We start from the raw sequence: 19,758 nt of genomic DNA, 5'->3' as shown, positions 1-19,758 counted from the left end.
CCTGGTTATTTTTGTTTTTTAAAAATTGATACAGAAACAATAGAAATGTTTTCGTAGCGAACGAAAGCCGGAATTTTTCGAACAATCATTTGATAATGTACGGATTTCCGAGAAAAATGAAAAGTGACGCATCTGCCCTGCAACGTGACGAAGGATTGGCTCCCTCAGACGTTGAGCGTTACTGATAATTGAAACAATCACTGGCTGACTATTATAAGTGGAAGTCGTTGCTGATAACGTATTTTAAATGCTCACACCAACTAGTGGAAACTAATGGCCGCAGAAGAACATTCCATAGATAGAGGCTCCGGTGTGTACTTTGTCGTAGCGCTGTCATCGTATCGGAAAAGGATAAACATTTGCGGGCGATTTTCATTTTCTCATCTCTTACTCTCATCGATTGCTTTTATTGCATCCAGTTCAATCCGGTTCTCTAGTCAGAATTGGCTTTCGTGCGGTGGATCCGATATGCGGCTCAATATTGCCATCAGAATCAGACTGTTGTTGACGAGTGTACAAGGCAAACCTACACTTTTGGAACGATGAAAATCCAATGGAGATCCTGCTCGCGAATGAGTTAATTTGAATGGAATTCTGAAAATGCTTTCTTTAGACGAAAAACATTATAAACACGTGGTAGGGTTGTGATAAATCATTAGGCAGACATACTAACGATCAACGATGATTGCATCGCACAGCTAGTAGTCCATCGACACTAGTAAAGGCCACCACTTACCTATTCAATCATGAAAATATATTTTTATAACTCGCATCAACACCTATAGAACGTCATTGAACGGTAATGTTGTTTGATCATCCAGCCAGTTCTAATTATAGTAATGATCGGGGAAAATTCCGTTGTTTGTTTTTGTTAATCACAATTTTCTTTCACGTATCGTTCATCTTATTAGGTAAAAAATTAACTTGGTTTTTGCTGTCTTGGTAATGTTTACGTTTTGTATAGTTCAATTTCGATGGACATAATATTCATGAATAAAAATAATCATCGCACCTATCCACAAGCAGGGCTAGTAGCGAGTCACTTTTTAGTGACTTTGTCACTACTTTGAGCCTAGTCACTAAAAAGTCACTATTTACGCTAAAAGTCACTTAAGTCACTATTTAACGACAAAATGGTCACTAAAGTCACTTTTTTAGCTTTAAATGTATAAATTAACTATTGTTGTATTGCAACATACTTTAGAATGCTTGCTTCTCATTTACAGAATATTTGGACAGTTCGGTTTGTAAGGCATTTTTGTTAACTTTTCCATCATAGAAGTTTCATGCCATGTTTTCAAATTTCTCACTTTTCACACAGTGCAGAATAGTTACGAACGAATTGTCTAAGAACTGCAAAGGAATGTAAAGGTTTATTCTACAAGCTACTCGCGTCTTAAACCAGTGTTGTGCGTGAAATTACGTTTGTAGTTTGATTTGCTTGTTTCAAATCAACTGTTCCTCCTGGTTGAAGTGGATTCAAAAATTTCGAGCTTATATTGTGCATAGTCGTGTTGAGGTCTCAATTCGTAGGATTTTGCTTTCAATCATCCGAACCTACCGCCTACCGGTGTTTACCAGATACCATTTCGAAATTTCATAATGATAACCCGTTCTACGCATATTTGTCCCATGCTCCAGATCAAACAAACGAGTTGAAACGAATTTGATTAGAAAATGTCAAGTGGGTTAAATATGCGTGGAAAATCATTGATGGGACAGACAGGCTTAGTATTGTTTTTGCAGATTTTCGGAACGAACAATGCTATTTTTAATATATTTTGAAAAACCCCTCCCTTAGTTAGCTTAACCAACTTCAAACGCTTTTCGAAGCTGTCACAGGCGACACGGATTCCCAGATTCTCTGGATAACCGCTTCAACCGCTTTACAAGTTGGAGATTTTGTAAAAAAAAGTTTATTGAGCTGAGATCAGGTGAACTTAACGGCAATTTATTTCTATTCAAAAAGTCCCTCGAATTGTCCCTATACCAACCTTGAATCAAGTTCGCAGTATGCGCTGATGCACCGTCTTGCTAGAACATATAGTAATTAGCTCTGAAGAGTTTCCGAAGACACGGGGTAACGTTTTTTTCCAAAAATACCGTTTTATAACAAACAGCATTAAATTCGGCGTCTTTGTAAATGAAAATCAGAGGAAGTTTACTTGCTTGCAAATTGCTCCCGAGACCATCACTAAAGCTGTACTCTGCAATCGAGGAACACTCCTTTAGAACTCTGAAATGTTGTCTCTTGCTGCTGCCCACATTCGATTGTTTTGTGTAACCATTCACACTCCAGGCCAAATAGTTTATCATCAGAAACAATGAACTCGCGAACAGCGAGTTGTGAAAGTATCATTTTCACTCTATCGAGCCTCTTTTTCTAAAAGAATCGGCCAAAATATTGTGTACCGATTGAATAGATATACTCAGATGGGTGGGAATTACAAACTGAACGTTATCATTTCGCCGGACACGCTTCCTCATAACAGTCACAATTTTACTACTTGCGGCATCCTTGCTGATCGTGGCCGACAGAATTTTCAACGATCCCCCAAAGAGAATGTCTCCTTGTATTTTTCGAATGGTTTAATAAACAAAATCTCGCCTAGCTTCACATGATTTGAGATGTTTGAATACTGTGCAAGGGCAGTCACTGACCAAAAATCGTTTTACTACGACTTTCCGGATTTGTTACATCGCACATCAAGAACTAAATACAACTGACAGACCATCAACACACCAATGCGTTTTCGAGAGTGCATACATTCGTTCAAGTACTTTCATTAACACTTATAACTCGAAAACTTGTATTCGAATATATTGAACAAGGTGTTATTACAACCATATCAATGTGAAATTATGATACAGATTTCAGTTATTTTCTATGAGAACAAATCATTGCACATCCTATGTCCTAAAGACATAAATTTCAGATGAAATTTAATTCATTTATGGTTCAACAATAAATTTCAAAACCCTCTTTTGTATATTTCTGGTCACTATTTAGTCTCTATTTGGTCACTATTTTAATGAAAAAAGTCACAAGTCACTATTATTTTGCTCCAGGTTCGCTACTAGCCCTGCGATAGCAGCTGGGCCAGCTGATGCAGGGGCAGCGGACACCAATGGCAGCGTATAGCGACTACAACTGTGGTATGGCTACGAATAGCGTAGCAGTTGCAGCGGGTATATCTGACCATGAAGCATTTATGCAATAATTCAATGAAAATTGCAATTGTAGCAATCGGCCTTTTTCAAGGCTACTAAATGTATTTGGAAGAGCAAAATGAATGGTTATCAACAAACTGCAACTGAGGTTTGATGCTGCTGCAAATGCACCGCAGTGTGATGTTTATTACGATTTGTTGATACTGTGCTTAACAAGCGGAATATACGAAACAAATCTGATTTCAAAATGACTGACATGCAAGCAGCCGGGTTATCTTTCTTGTAAAAGTATTCTACTTCAACCTTGCGGTCGTGGCTTTGCACACAACCCTCCTGTGATTTTTTCCATGCGAATGTTTTTAATTGTTTTTCCTTTTTAAATCGCTTATTCAGAGTGTCCATCTAATTTACATCTTAATTCGCAGGTGGAAAAAACACTACTCTTCAGTCTTTTTCGGGAGCAGATATGATTGAAAACTTTTCACAATTAAAGTTTTTTTTACGTGGAGTTCAGAATTTTGGTGTTTTTTTTTCGTGCGTATTCCTCACATTCAAAGCAACTTCAGTGTATATCATTCCATTTGCAAGGTGATGTAAAATTGTTGGTAAATTCGAACAAAATTGATGCAACATTTTAGAAAATTGCACAGACTTCGTTGTAGTAGTTGTGTATTAGACAATGAAAAAATTAAGAGAGTGGGGTAAAAAAAATTGAAGGTATTTGAAGTATCTTATAGAGTAAAAAGTTTAAACGTCGAATTTAAATCGCGGGCATCCCTTGAGCGCTCTATTTTCATCGTAATGTGGCTTTTTTGGGGTACAATTTGTCTGTGTTCATGATTATTAATATGTTTATATATTACGTTTAACATAATGTTTTGAAAATTACAGAAATCATAATGGCCAAGGACTTTTAACTCTATTTATAATTCAAATTTTAAAATACTTTGAAATTTTGCTACGTTTTCATATTTTAACATACTCCATATATATTCATCGTACTTCATCGTGCTACACTGTATTACATCACATTTTTTTCCATTACTAGTTGAGCACAACTCGCTTCACAAATATTACGTCACATTTTCCATCTTATACTTCAGTTATCACTTTATATACGGCGTCAATATTCTTAGAACACATGAAGCGAAAATACCAGAATTGTACTGTGTATGACCCTGGGCAGTTTTACATGATACTCGGCCACTTTAAACTGTTTCAAAGAACCGGAAGTTGCCATCTCGGATGTCAGAATTGCGTCTAAAATTAATTCCCGCCTTCGGAAATACCCATCTTCACTGGCAAATTTTTGGTTGTTTTTTAGAAACTCCAAGCAGCTATTTTGGTTGAAAGTTGCGTCCGGAGTTGATTTTCAGCCTATTTACATTGGATGGTATTGTGACCTTTGAGACTGTTTTCCAGAAACCGGAAGTTTATGGTCTACAGTGGGGCAAAAAAAGTGTCGATGAATACGACAAAAACATGGAACAGACCTCGTTCGATTTTGGGACGTTTCGTTTTTGGCACGGTTCAGTTTTGGCAACATAAAAACTTTGGACGTCTTGCCACTAGCAACAATCCAAGCGTTGAATTTTCGCTTCAGTCCGGTAGACATCGGACAACACTGTTCGGATTGGTTTTAAAATTGGCTATTGAGTTTTCTTTTTGCTCTCTTTTGTGTTGCCGAAATCGAACATGTTCTGTATTTACATAATTTTGGGGTGTTGAACACGAATCTGGCTTCCATTTTTTATATGGGTAGCGTTTTATTTAAAGTAACGTAATTTTTTCAAAAATATGTCAAAACATCAGTATGCAAGCTTTGTAAAGTAATAAGAAATGAGCAAATTTTGGATTTAAACACTCGAATATTATAGCAAGAAACGAAAAAAAAAACATGAAACAGCTGACGTAAAAATAGTAGTAGGGTGGTTTTCTTGAAGGATGAAATCCATATTTTCGTATCTGTTTACTTTCCACCCCACTTTGCCAAAAAGCAATCATATGAAAAATTTTTAAGGACGGTAGAACTAGTGAATGATGAGTCCAACACTAACTTAAAAATTCATATATATGGAGATTTCAATCAAAAAGATGCTGATTTTATTGTAAATAATGATAATAAATCGCTCTTACTTCCTGTAGTAGGAGAAAACGAAACTCTGCAATTTTTTTTGACGGATCTAGTCAACTTGGATTACATCAGGTTCACTCAAGCCGAAATGAGCAAAACTGTTTTTTAGATTTCTTATTCACCAATTGCACGGAAGATTTTAGTGTTGACAAAGCAGAATATCCCCTATGGAAAAATGAAAAATTTCATACTGCAATTGAGTACTCGCTAATGATTGATACCGAGAGATCACGACCCTCTGATCATGACCTCGTAAAAAGGCCGCGAAAATCCGTGTAAAAAACGCGTTAATTGAAAAATTTATGTAAAGTAAACCAACAAGAAGGCTTCAGAAAAAAAAACCCCGCAACGCTCTATGACTAGTATTTAAAATTGTCCTCTTTGACGGCCATTCCGGATTCTTCGGAAGGTGGAGAGTTGTTTTTACTTAATAAACACTTAGACGTTTTTGGTTCTCAATCCGCGTAAATCCGTTGTTATTCAAAAATTCGCGTAAAATCCGCATAAAAAACCTGACTGTATTTATATTCATTATCCAGTAGGAAAATTATGAAGAAAGGTTGTACCCTAAAATAATGAGCAAATATTTTCAGGAAATGTGTACCGCTGCAATACAACGAATGTATGAATGAGCAGTTATATTTTTGGAGATTTTTCATCATAATTGGGAATATTTTTTTCGGCTCATCATTCATTTCTTTTCATTTAAATTTTCTTCGACTGAACCAGCCGAGAGTGCTCTTGAGTTTTCATCAAATGAAAAAAATATTAGGTGTTTTAAAACAACTTCTAACAGCGATTATTTCTCTTATTCCCTAGATAAATGTCATGCTATTAAAAAATATTTACCCAATTTATTATCTCTGAACAAGAAACTCAAAAAGCTTCCATTAGCGGTCAGCGGTCATCAGTGATGCCAGATGTAAGCAGATTCACTCTACATCGTCTTAAATATGTATAACATCAAGTTGAGTTGAAAAATCTGTTCCATCTTTTAAAAAACCAAATTTTATATTTGAATAAATATTTTTTTTAATGAGAACTGGGACAGATTTTGGAGTATAAGGGAACCTTTCTCTGTGATCGTGCTAAGTTCCCACCGTTTTCGTTAAAACAAGTGGAAGCATCAAAGTTATTATGCTGCGTTTAAAACAGATAGGCGTGAAATGGTTCGCGAAATTATCTTTAATGTCTGAGAAAGGCATCTAAAACTGCAAACCAGCTGAGCATTGGCTGATGTGCCAATGTGCTGTGATTACTATTATTACTCTTGGAGTGCAACAAAGCGGTTCATGCTTCAGGGTTCAATTTCAGTTTCTCATAAAGAAAATTTGGCTATGTTTAAAATTATTAGCGTGTGATAATCAGTTTCAGTTGAATTTAATTTTAAAATAAGAAGTTCAGTTGTTGACAACTAATTGCTGGAATTAACGTAAATGCGTCACTATATTGCGAAGTAATTTCAACTTTTATACAACTAGTCATTCGCAGTAATCGAATTGGGAAAAGGTACCATTCCCTGCAACGTTATCAGTTGTTTAGCTTAGTGTACATTCAGAATCGCGTGGAGATTCCATACTACATTTGATAAGCAGCAGCAGCAGCACCGATAGAAACGCGATGTGTTACTTTTATCATTGCTGTTTGCTATTCGCTGGTTTGTCTGGGGTTCGTGCCGTTCCTCCTCGTTCCAAGTGATTTGTGACAAGAACGTATCAGAAAGTCCATAGTAGCACGTCAACCAGGCAGAACTGCTGCGGTGGTGACAGCCAGGTGATTTGATAACGGATCTTCTACATCAGTCAATGGAGAGGGGGTGGTTACCTACCATGATACGTCGTGGTTGTATTGGTGACTGGTGTGAGCTGTTGTAGGTTCAAATTAATTGCTCTCAGTCAAGGTAGGACAAACAGATTGTGACTAATGCTGATTTTGGTCTTGCGGTTCAAGCGAGTAATTAGATTGCGAGAGAATTCCAAATATTTATTGTATCTGATAATTGCCGCAAAGTAATTGTGTTATCTTTTGTTTAGCGTAGCGAAACAGACATATACGACGGTTGCGCGTATCCTCTTCGCGTGTTCTTTTTATTTTATACACACCAGTACCTTTATACTTTTCTTGAAAAAAGTGTGATTGAAAAATATGTAAATAAGATACCAGATCTTCAATATTTTTAATACTATTTCAAATACACTTTATTTAGAATCTATTTATCTACTAAATGATTTGTATCTTCATTCATTTTCAGGTCGAACTAGCGTTATGGGATACCGCTGGACAGGAGGACTACGACCGGCTCAGGCCACTGAGCTATCCAGACACCGACGTCATACTGATGTGCTTTTCCGTCGATTCGCCAGACTCGTTGGAAAATATTCCTGAGAAATGGACCCCTGAGGTAACATTTTCTTAAATATTGTTAGTTTGAATTTTACAAGCTTTAAACCTTTTTCTGCAGGTTAAACATTTTTGTCCAAACGTACCCATAATCTTAGTTGGTAACAAAAAAGATCTCAGAAATGACCCCCACACAATTAAGGTAAGTCAAATCTTTCGCATCAATTGGCGTGTCTCCTTTCGACAATATTTATGACCATTCTCTTTCCGTCAGGAATTGGCCAAAATGAAACAGGAGCCAGTGAAGCCGCAGGAAGGACGTGCAATGGCTGAGAAAATAAACGCATTTGCTTATTTGGAGTGCTCAGCCAAGTCGAAAGAAGGCGTGCGTGAGGTGTTCGAAACCGCAACCAGAGCTGCGTTACAGGTCAAAAAGAAGAAGAAGAGTAAATGTGTTTTGCTCTAAAAGAGCATAAGTACTGCTTACTGCAACAAACAACAACATACACACAACCACAAACACATACACAACAAGAAGGTGAAGTAATCGAAAAAAACAGTGTTAGGAAAACAAACGATTAGGAAGGTGGTCGCCGTCGATTAGTTGGAGGTAAAAATTAGGAACGACCGAAGAGCAAGACGTTTTTTTAAGCAGCAGAACTGATGCACATCGTCTTACGTTTCTAGGAGAGGAATAGAAGTGTTAGGGATGCGCGAAGGATAAACGCAATGCCGGAATCAAGAATCAACTACTAAACAAACAAATCTATCTCTACCGTATAGTAACTACAGCAAAGGAAAACACACAACATACATATTTTCAGTTGTGTGGGGGTTTCTGCGAGCGCGAAGAAGTTATGTACGCAATGTGCAACTAACGTATTTTTACTCCAATTTCATTTATTAAGAACAAAGAGTAAGAAGCGTTTTTGTTTTTCGCAAGAAAAAAATATTGGGTATACAACACAGATTTAACACTACATAGAAAAATAGACCGGCGGACGCCAAGCATTTTACAGCAAGACACGAAAAAAAACGCGGCCGGGTTCTCTTTCCTCTCCCGTCTTTTTATTACTTGTCGCGCGGGCATCTAATAGATGTGTTTTTATTACTAATTAATAATGGTAAAACTCCTATTATTATACTTTAGATTATATGAAGCAAATATTATTTGGGAGGAAGCAAAAAAATGTTGGAGATAACAGTCTAAATAAAAGGCTAGATTTTTAAACAAATACATAAACAAACAAAAAAAAACGAAATACGGTGGCGAAATAAAATACTAACACTTAATGAGAAATACGAGAAATCAAGGGAAAGTCGTCCCAGGGAAAATGACGATTTTCTGTTGTACGATTATGTGAAACCCACCATGGAACCATTCGTTTCGTCTTTCGTTTGCCCTGCCCAGTTGCTGCCTCGAAGCGTGAGAGTTCGTCTTACATCGGAATAGTTGACAAGGAATTCGCACCAAGGTAAGTTGATCAGCTTGCCTTTTGGTTGGTTTCGTTGTTTGTTTTTGTTCTGGTAACTAGCTCTCCCTGTCGTACTGGTTTGTGTGTGCGAGTGACTAGTTGGCAGATTAGGAGGAATAGTGACATTTTCGGTGCTTTGCTATCTGCATCATAACATACTTTCACTCGAAAGTTATATCACCGCCCAAGATGAATGAACCAGTATTTGCATTTCTAAACAATCACGTACATTCTGAATACTGAATATTCAAAACCGTTGTTTTAAATTACCAACAGAAAATAATTGTTTGTTATGAAAAATTTGATTTAAAAGGGCCGGAAATAAAATATCGCCGATTCGTTCGAATGAGATCGACTGGGAATTAGGTGGGGTCTTTTTTCCTAGTTTCACACCAAAAAATTTTCATCGCGTTCCAATTGGTGCTTTTGCCTGCTTTATCGATAGATCATTTGATATTGACGTTTTATCATGTAAGCAGTGAATCGCACAGCCACAATCGGTTTGGCAATATAAAACAAGATAGTTATAAGTTGCCCATAGACAAATGCGAAAAACCTTAATAATTGAGTCAGCATCGAGCTAATATTCTCTTTTCTCTGTCAAACGATATCCATACACATTTGATGTTTCATGGTTCAACTAGAACTAAATTGAACCGTGTAAATGTTGTAAGTAAAATTTACTAAACCAAATCAAGTAGACAACCTTATGATTTCCTTCCAAAATCTGAACTGGACTGGTACTTGATTAGGAACATCATGTGTTATGATTTGAGTGCCATTTCTCTTATTTGTTTAAAGGTAAGCATTTTAGGAAATCTTGAAAAATACCTAAACTTCCCTAACATGTTTTCAAAATTCTGCGTATGAGTGTGTCTAATGTGCATAATTATGTTCGCTCGACCTTATTCATTGTTAGGGAAGTTTCTAATATTTTATTTTTCTTGTTACTTTTTTTGCAGAAAAGATGACTTGTAAAGTACCTACACTAATCCGATCAGCGAACGAATTTCCCGTTGATTATCTGCGGTGAAAAAAAACGCTAAAGCAAGCAACTGAAGGAGAACAAATTTGGACAACCATTTCACCTGTTCCGCACAGAGAGAAACAGACGTTTAGCTAGGAAGGTAAAACTGCCGAATCGACTGGGTGTAACAAAACACTATTGATCGCCTTTTGGATACTTTGATAAACAGTCACTATAATCGCATCGTTCGTTATACTATTACTGTACATTTTTTTCGTGAGTCATCCCGCTGGAAGTGTTATATGAACGTGGCGGCTAGCAGAAAAAATGGGGCCAGGTTCATACGAAGTTTAGAAAGAGATGATCAATTCGTAGTTTGCCATTGTGTTAGGTGTCGAACCTGCTTCAAAGCAAAACATTGCAATTTTGTTCGGATTCGCATTTATTGAAGTATGATTTGTCTCCAATTGCGCATATTTGTTCTATTTTTGTCAAACTGCACACGCGAATTTAGAGCGATTCATTAGCTCAAAAATACCTTTTGCTGCACAACACAAAAATTAATTACAGAATATTATCTGTGTGTATGTGTCTGCGTTAAACAGTGCCAACGGCAAAAGAAACCTAATTTCCTTAGCTGCAAACTGGGAAGTAAAGAATACAAAAATGTGAGATGAAGTGCTGAATATTTTATAAAAACAAAAAACAAAAATACTAGAGTAAATAAATCTGCAGATCGCTAAGTCTTCTTCGTTTTAAAATGATATATTGGCTTGTACAGCAATACTGTAGTCCACAGAAGCAGATTTTCTCATTGCCTTCAGTTTGTCGTGTAGTTAATATTTAACATTGTGACCAACGTGCAAAAACAAAACTACACTTGAGTATCCCTTTAGGTTGTATAACGATTGTTTAACAAGTATGGTTTGTACGTTGGGTTTGTTTGTTGCATTGTCTCTTTGAGTTTTATTTATTGATGTTTATCAATTTTTATAATGAGTAGAACAAAAGCAGTATAATTAGAATAAAAAATTGTATTTTTTGTAAGCAAGCCAAGCATTGCGATTTAGTAACCATACACTGATATGGTGCAAGCATAAATATATGCTTTTCATAGTGAACACAACATTTTAGACCATTGACCAACACGAGAAACATCCCTGTGGAAATCGTCTTGGTCGAGGTGAAATCCTAAACATGATCAGAATTCAATTATGAAGATGAGCGAATTTCAAAAATGTATATTACACAATTGGTTAACCAACTGCTACTTCTTCAGCTACATAATAAACATACACGTACATTAGAAACTTCATATAGGTAAAGCTAACTAATTGAATTTTTAATGAAATACACATTTTTCATTTTCAAGCAATCATTCATACGGTAAATAAGCCCTAAATGTGACATTTACTGATTAGTTAAGTGAATGAGCAGAATAAGAAAGTAAAAATGATGTTTTTAAAACTTTTATTGATTATAAACGCAAACAACTATGTTTTCAGAAGACAAAGACCACTGAATTATTGTACTCCGAATACACATACTGGGGGATACACTGTTACACATCTTATTGTTCTGGATGTATCCGAAATTTAACGCCGAAGTCTAGCCTGATCATTTGTGAAAAAATAATTGTTGTAAGTTTTTCATTTCGAGCAAGAAGAAGAGTAAAGGTAAAAGAAAAGGTTATGAGCAGGTAGATATGCAAAACTCTAACGCTACATGACTTTACATTACCTATTTAATTAAAGAAATACTTTTTCTGTGCTCTAGGTAACTTACAGTTTGCACTGTTATGCTTGACTTTAATTAGTATACAATCGAAGAAAGTTTACCTATCAGAATAATCCACAGGTTGGAGTCATATATAACTGCATTCAAACCCATGCAACGGTAACAGTTTCGTTTAAGAAATCATGGCGAACATTGAACGCTGCCTAGTTTCGCGATTAAATTCTCCAGCTGAAAGTGAAGTCGATTGGAATAAGCGCCTTCAACGATTTCTGGATGGAGTTTATCTTCAATCTAAGCAGAGTAAATTTGAAACACCTGAGAATACTCTTAGCGATTACATCGAATCCGAGGAAAATTGTAGTGAATTCTCGGGGGAGCAAAGTGAGTCTTCAGGACAATCATGCAGCGATAGTTCTGGGGATAACCTTGAAGTCAACCCCCAGAGAAGAGTTTTCCTTAAGGCAAAGAGACGATTATCAGGAAAACCTACAAAAGTGCACTACGCTATGCGTAACAGTTGTGATGAACCGGAAGAAAGTTCGAACAGTCGAGTTTTAGAGTGGCTACAAAAGCATCAAAGTTATATGCAACCTGAAGTATCATCCACTAAAGAGTGCAACCAGCAACAACAGTCTCAGTCGGAACAACAACCAGAAACGAAACCGGTGCACCCAACCCATCAATTGGTTTGGGTGAATGCACTAGTGCCTGGCACCACCGCAGACCAAAAAGCCACACAATTCTGCAGCCGACTGGTTCCTCTTTTGGTTCCCATCGAATCAGTTAGCTCCTTTAAAGCGTCTTTGGGAAACAATGGAAGTTTCGTTGGTAGTAACAGTGCTGGCTTTGTACTATCCACCAGTGAACCTGTAGCAGTGATATAGTATTGATTTAAGGTAGTGATTAGTAGTTGTAATGTTTATTAGTCGTGATTGTGATTATAGTAATTAATGATTGTGTAACAATAAAAAGTAAATATAAATAGTAAAAGTTAAAAACGATTTGTTTTTTTATTGCGGGAACGTGAAAGCGTAATCACACTTATATGGTGTTGAAAATTTGTATCGCCCAATAAACAATTGTTGCGTAACAGCTTATTAAATCTACAACATTTTTATTGGGCTTTGTCTTATTAATTTTCTCAAAAAAAGCTGACATGCTTTTGTAGTTATGTAATAATGCTTCCTCTAATGTAGAACTGAATACTCGGGGAGTAAGAGGTAAGATTTAGAGGTATAGAACCGTTTTTTCACTGATAGATCCCGTGTTCATAGAAAACTATAGAAACAGGAGAACAATTCTGTTTTTATTTCTTGAATTCAGAGAGAAGTATTTTATATAATCTGGAGAAGTTTATCAAGAAGCTACTAGAATCTGAATCTCCATTTGTATGAATTTTATTTATGCAACCTGCAACCTGATTATTTTGGACGAAAAAAATGAGGTGTGTAACAATTTTTTTAATTGGATTGAATTTAGAATTTTCCAATCAATCATAAAAAGCAATCATTTGTCTTTTTTTCGATTCTGCTTGACTAATCACACCGCCAGTTTTAGTCTCGCATGGCCTAACAAAACTAAATATTGGCGGGATCGGTAAGGCTTAATCGAGGATTCTACTAACCCCAACTTTACTAAAAACCTCGAGACTAACGTCCATGCATTGCACTCACAGACAAAAAGTAGCATTGCTAACCCTCCCCATTTCTCATAGTTTTACACCATCATAAATCTTTAACATCTTGCTTATCTACTCTGCACATTGTCGACAAGGCAAAGGACAATCAACTAATATCTTCACAGTTTTCTATAACATCTTTCTAATTTGAAACTGTATTTCTTAATTCTGATACTAAACTGTAACATATTACTAACACATGAATCTATTGCTTCTACTTTTGCATGTGAAAACGAGATATTCAACGAGAGCTATGCTAGTTAGAAAAATACCGGGAGATTGGCACTGGCTATTATCGGCCAATTATCATCAACTCTGCAGTACTAAAACGGAAACAAGAAAACGTTATGAGAAAGCTAAGGAACTGAGAAGAAACATCGTCGGCTACATCAAAGAAAATATAGCAGAATTTCGGACGACCATTTTGTCGACCTCGAACATATTCGATTAAGCTGGGCCGAATAATAGAGATGAAGTCTAGAAACCAGCAACGACTGGGGCTTACTTTATTTGGAAAAGTTTCTAAGCATTTTTGGCGGACGCTAATAATTTAGAGTACGAAATCAGTAAAATAAAACCCTGCGCAGTGTCGATGTTAGCAACGTCGCTACGTTCATCTGCTAATGCTGTTGGATTCTACTTAAAAGTCCCAGCCTTTGGTTCCAGCGTATTAACGCTTCAGCTGGGTACATAAAAAAGTACAGTTTTTTTTAACAACTAAAATAAAACATTTCTTTATAAAAACTATCAACTACTAGTGAAGTAATGATCGTTTCGGGCTTAAATTTATTTACCCGATCTTTTCTAGTACCTAGTCCGTCGCGCGTCGTGAACTTTGTTTTATGAATAAAAAAAAACGCCAAATCTTAAATTTAGGGATCAATTTTTTCCATCATAAGTCAATAAGTCAAGACTGACATTCATTACAACGTCGCAATCCGCCTGGTTTAGCAACATTGCTGGTGTTCCTCAATAATAAAGCAGTATTTTTTACATTCAGTCAGCTATCCCTGCGCCGTAAAGTTGTCCTTCCTGGGCTTTATTTTCCTCTTCTTTTTTTCAATCTGATGTAAGGCTGCGCCTAGCCTCTTTCGCGATATCAGACATGCGATGCTCAGCGACTTTGACGCGGTTGGCTTCCGACCCCACGCAAAATTCAAACTTGTCACTCATATTTAAGTACTTTTGAATATAAATCACAGTTAAAAAGTACAGAAAAACTCAAACAAAGAGCGTACACAACGAGAGAGGCTGATCGACTAAACAAAGGGAAATTATGATTAAACACGTGCTTCTAGGATAATTTTAGCATAATTTAAGCCAATGAAAAAATGACAAGAAAAATTTTTTTGGTGGATATTACCCCCTAAGAGGCCCTGAAGGCAGACCGTTATAAAAGACTAATATCTTTTTGCAAATATTACATAGCTAACATATATTACAAATGGACGAATTTTATTAATATTAACGCCAGATACATCTATTCATATTTTTTTCTTTTCATGCACCTTTCTGCAACTACATACTATCACTGTTCCCTTCGACTGTCCCCTATATTCAACAGCTTGTCTTACTATCCGGCATTTCAACGCAGGATTTATTCGACCTCTCGGGCTATTGTGCTGCAATGTGTTACACTTTGAGATTACGCCGACAAAAATACCGCAACAAATTTTCCCGTGCACAACATAACGCTTAAGGTTGCTAAGAATGCAGCCAATCTAGAGCCCAAAAGCTCATTCTCTCGCTTGAAAATAATCAAAGCAGCAAACTGCTTCCGCTCTCGCACCACAGGGCACTCCTCGGCCGCAAACACGATTGCGAGCAGTCAGTCGCTCAGTATAGTTGATCCAGAGTGGTCGTAGTGTCGTTGGAATCAAGGCACATTTAGTCAGTGCGTCTTGAACTGTCCTACAGATCAGACGTTTTTTCGGTTGCTTGTGGACTGGTCTTTGACTGCCTATAGCTTCAAAGTTTGTGTTTTGTCAGTGTGTCTTTTAAAGACTACCTGAAAGTTATTTCCCATCAGTCTTTCTCAAGACTACCTACTTTTGAATTTAACATTTGTTTTAACTTTTTTCGTATCACCTGAAATGGCTGGACGGAAAAAGAAACCTCGCATCGCTGCGGGGAGGAAAAGAGAGGCATCTCTTTCCGACACTTCGAGTGTCTGTAGTGACAATCCTTTTGATATTTTTCTTGAGCATGAAGCTGGTGAAATGGAAGTTACCAATAATGAAACTATACAAAATATAAAATCTTTAAAAAAGGAGAAAGTTCCACCTATTGTGGTAACTATTTCTTCTGGATTTAATATATTCAAAAAGGAACTTTCAACGTTTGTTTCTGACGTTAAAGTTACCTATCAAATTGGCCGTAGAGGTGAATGTCGCTTATTAGCCGACTCAGTAAAGGGTCGTGATCGTCTTGTTCAGTATTTAACTGACAAGATGTACAAATTTTTTACATATGACACCAAGAACGCCAAGCCGTTCAAGGTTGTCTTGAAAGGTCTCACCAACGATCAAACCGTTGATGAGATCAAACTTACTTTAACAGAATTACTTGGCATAGCCCCTACCCAAGTAATTCTAATGAAACAAAAATCACGAGGCGAAAACAGTCAGAGAACTGGAATTTCCCTTGTTAATTATTCAATTCATTCTAATCGCAATGAGGTTAACAACTTAAATTTTTTTGAAAAAGCACATGCTTTGTATAATGTGCGTGTAAAGTGGGAAATTTATAGGAAGTATGGCGGAGGTGAAAAGCATATCACCCAATGCCGTACTTGCCAACGTTATGGCCATGGTTCCAAATTTTGTAACATGGACCAAAAATGTCTTAATTGTGGAGACTCTTCCCACAAAAAGGACACATGTCCTGTGAAAGAGAGTAAAAATTTTCGCTGTGCGAATTGTAACGGCAACCATATGTCAAATTGTTATCAATGCCCAGTCCGTTTAGCAATTGTTTAGGCAAGGCAAGGTAAACAAAATTCAATTTCTCAATTAAAACCAACTTCAAAACAAAATTCTCCAAGCGTACCAGTGACGCATAGTTTACCTACTCCTTTGCATACCCGTTTAACTTATGCACAGGTTACAGGTAGTTCGAACATTATACCGCCTAGTGTTGGTAGTCCGAAAATGACCGTTAATATGGGTAAGCAAAACACGCTAGAAAATAATTGTACACCTATTACTCCAGCTAATATTGCTGCTGAAAATATTTTTTCTAATGTCAACTGCCTGGGGCCTATTACGGCAGGTAAACTTTCTTTTTTGCAACAGGCAATGTTCGATCTTATGAACGCCATGTTGCAGGCAAAATCATTGTTTGAAGTCATCCAAATAGGCACAAATTTTACTATTAAAATTGTTTCTAATTTGAAATTTAGCAATGATTTTAAATAAAACAATTAAAATATTAAATTGGAATGCTCGCTCATTGAAGGCCAATGAGAATGAGCTTTTTAATTTTTTAACAGTAAATAATGTGCATATTGCAATTATTACTGAAACATTTTTGAAACCTAACATAAAATTAAAATATGATCCCAATTACGTGGTTCATAGATATGATAGGATTCAGGGTTCCGGCGGTGGAGTTGCAATTGTTATTCATCGCCGAATCAAACATCGTGCTCTTCCCCATCTTGAGACGAAAGTTATTGAAACTTTGGGAATTGAAGTTCAAACTGAACTTGGGATTTTATTTATTGCCGCAGCATATTTACCATTTCAATGCACACGCGAGCTCAAAAATTATTTTAAAGGTGATTTACAAAAACTCACCAGAAATCGTTCGAAATTTTTCATAATCGGCGATTTTAACGCTAAACATCGTTCATGGAATAATTCTCAAAGTAATTCCAATGGCAAAATTTTATTCAATGATTGTTCTTCAGGATACTATTCTATTTTGTCTCCGAATAGTCCTACATGCTTTTCTTCTGTAAGAAACCCTTCAACAATTGATTTGGTGCTAACAGATCAAAGTCAGGTATGTAGTGATTTGATCACACATGCTGACTTTGATTCTGACCATCTTCCAATAACTTTTTCTTTATCACATGAATCAGTTTTAAACCCTATGAGCTCTGTTTTTAATTATAACAAGGCTAATTGGGAAAGATACAAAACTCATATTGAGAGAAATTTCAATAATGAGCTTGATTTGCAAAACGAACTGAATATTGATTCCGCTTTGGAAGCATTAAAATGTGCAATTGTTGATGCCAGGAATTATTCTGTTCCAAAGGCTCAAGTGAAATTTGATTCATCAATAATTGACGAAAATCTTCAACTTCTAATTCGTATGAAAAATGTCCGCAGACGTCAATATCAACATTTTCGTGACCCTGTTTTTAAAACTATTTATAAAGATTTACAGAAAGAGATTAAACATAGATTTACTCTTCTGAGAAATCAAAATTTTGAGACTAAAGTTGAAAAATTGAAACCATATTCAAAACCATTTTGAAAGCTGTCGAAGATTCTTAAGAAACCTTCAAAGCCTATTCCAGTTTTAAAAGATGGTGAACGTTTTCTTGTATCCAATGAACGAAAGGCTCAAAGACTTGCTCAGCAGTTTGAGAGTGTTCATAACTCAAATTTGAATTTTGTGAGTCCAATTGAAAATGAAGTCACACGTCAATTTGATTTAATTTCTTCCCAGAATTTTTTACCTGCAGAAATAATTGAAACTAACTTTCAATTATTAAAAATTTCAAAAATATGAAAGCACCTGGTGACGATGGAATCTTTAATATACTAATCAAACATCTCCCTGAGAGCACAATGGAATTTTTAGTGAAAATTTTCAATTGCTGCTTCAAAATTGCATATTTTCCCAAATTATGGAAAAATGCAAAAATTACTCCCATTTTAAAACCGGATAAGAACCCAGCTGAAGTTTCAAGTTATCGACCAATCAGTTTGCTTTCTTCAATAAGTAAACTGTTTGAGAGAATTATTCTTAACAGAATGATGTCACACATCAACGAAAATTCAATTTTTGCAAATGAACAGTTTGGATTTCGCCATGGGCATTCCACAACTCATCAATTGCTCAGAGTTACTAATATGATACGAGCTAACAAATCTGAAGGTTATTCCACTGGAGCTGCTCTTTTAGACATAGAAAAAGCATTCGACAGTGTTTGGCATAAAGGTTTGATTGCGAAATTGCAAACTTTTAATTTTCCAATTTTCCTAATCAAAATTTTAAAAAATTATCTTACTGATCGAACTCTGCAGGTTGTCTATCAGAATTCAAAATCTGATAGATTTCCTGTCAGAGCAGGTGTACCTCAAGGTTCAGTCTTGGGTCCAGTCCTGTACAACATATTCACTTCAGATCTTCCTGATTTGCCTCCAGGATGCACAAAGTCATTGTTCTGCGATGACACAAGCATTTCCGTAAAAGGAAAAAGTCTTCGTGTCATATGCAGTCGATTGCAGAAAAGTTTAGATATTTTTTCTTCCTACTTGCAAAAGTGGAAAATCTCTCCCAATGCTTCTAAAACTCAAATGATAATTTTTCCGCATAAGCCTAGGGCTTCTTTCCTCAAGCCAATGGGGTTATTTTATGTTGGTCCGACAAGGTTAAGTACTTGGGACTAATTTATGATAAAAAATTTATTTTCAAAGAGCACATTGAGAGTATACAAGCCAAGTGCATCAAATATACGAGATGTTTATATCCTCTCATTAACAGGAATTCTAAACTTTGTTTAAAGAACAAACTTTTGATATACAAACAAATTTTTAGACCAGCAATGCTTTATGCTGTACCGATCTGGTCAAGTTGCTGTTCAACAAGGAAGAAAACGCTCCAAAGGATTCAGAATAAAATTCTGAAAATGATTTTGAAGCGTTCTCCTTGGTTTGGTACACTCGAATTACATAGACTTACTGGTGTTGAACCATTAGAAGCTATGTCAAATAAAATTATTAACAATTTTCGATAAAAATCGTTGCAATCCTCAATTGCTACGATAAGCTCTCTTTATAGCCAATAAGTTAGCAATTAAGTTAGTTGTAAGTTTACTTCCCTATTTCTGACAAGTAGGTTTAAATCCCTACGAATGATAAGTCCTAATTGCGAAAGCAAACAAATCCTAACAATTAAAATTACAAATTTCTAACAGTGTTGAGAAGTCACCATTTGTGATTGGACACACATACTCATTATTTACTAATATTTATCATAAATACTTAAGCTACTAACAAATCCCCCCTTAAAAAAAAGG

At 36.1% G+C, this 19,758-nt stretch overlaps 1 protein-coding gene across 6 annotated transcripts in view; it reads left to right on the top strand.

Annotated features, from left to right (window-relative positions):
• LOC129720838 (ras-like GTP-binding protein Rho1) overlaps positions 1-12,779 on the top strand; it is a 28,262-nt gene extending 15,483 nt beyond the window's left edge. For 5 of the 6 annotated variants that reach the window (XM_055672657.1, XM_055672655.1, XM_055672654.1 and 2 more), the window contains 4 exons: positions 7,557-7,706; positions 7,767-7,847; positions 7,920-9,120; positions 10,083-11,600. In XM_055672657.1, the coding sequence (XP_055528632.1) occupies positions 7,557-7,706; positions 7,767-7,847; positions 7,920-8,111 (423 nt within the window). In that variant the 3' untranslated portion in view covers positions 8,112-9,120; positions 10,083-11,600. Of the gene's footprint in view, positions 1-7,556; positions 7,707-7,766; positions 7,848-7,919; positions 9,121-10,082 lie in introns of those variants that run through there. The other variant, XM_055672652.1, reaches the window with a different exon arrangement.
• The last annotated feature ends 6,979 nt before the right edge of the window (positions 12,780-19,758 follow it).

The sequence above is a fragment of the Wyeomyia smithii genome, chromosome 2 (genome assembly GCF_029784165.1).
Source record: "Wyeomyia smithii strain HCP4-BCI-WySm-NY-G18 chromosome 2, ASM2978416v1, whole genome shotgun sequence".
NCBI lineage: Eukaryota > Metazoa > Arthropoda > Insecta > Diptera > Culicidae > Wyeomyia > Wyeomyia smithii.
Note: the sequence above shows the minus strand (reverse complement) of the source record. Positions and strands in the feature narration are given on the sequence as shown.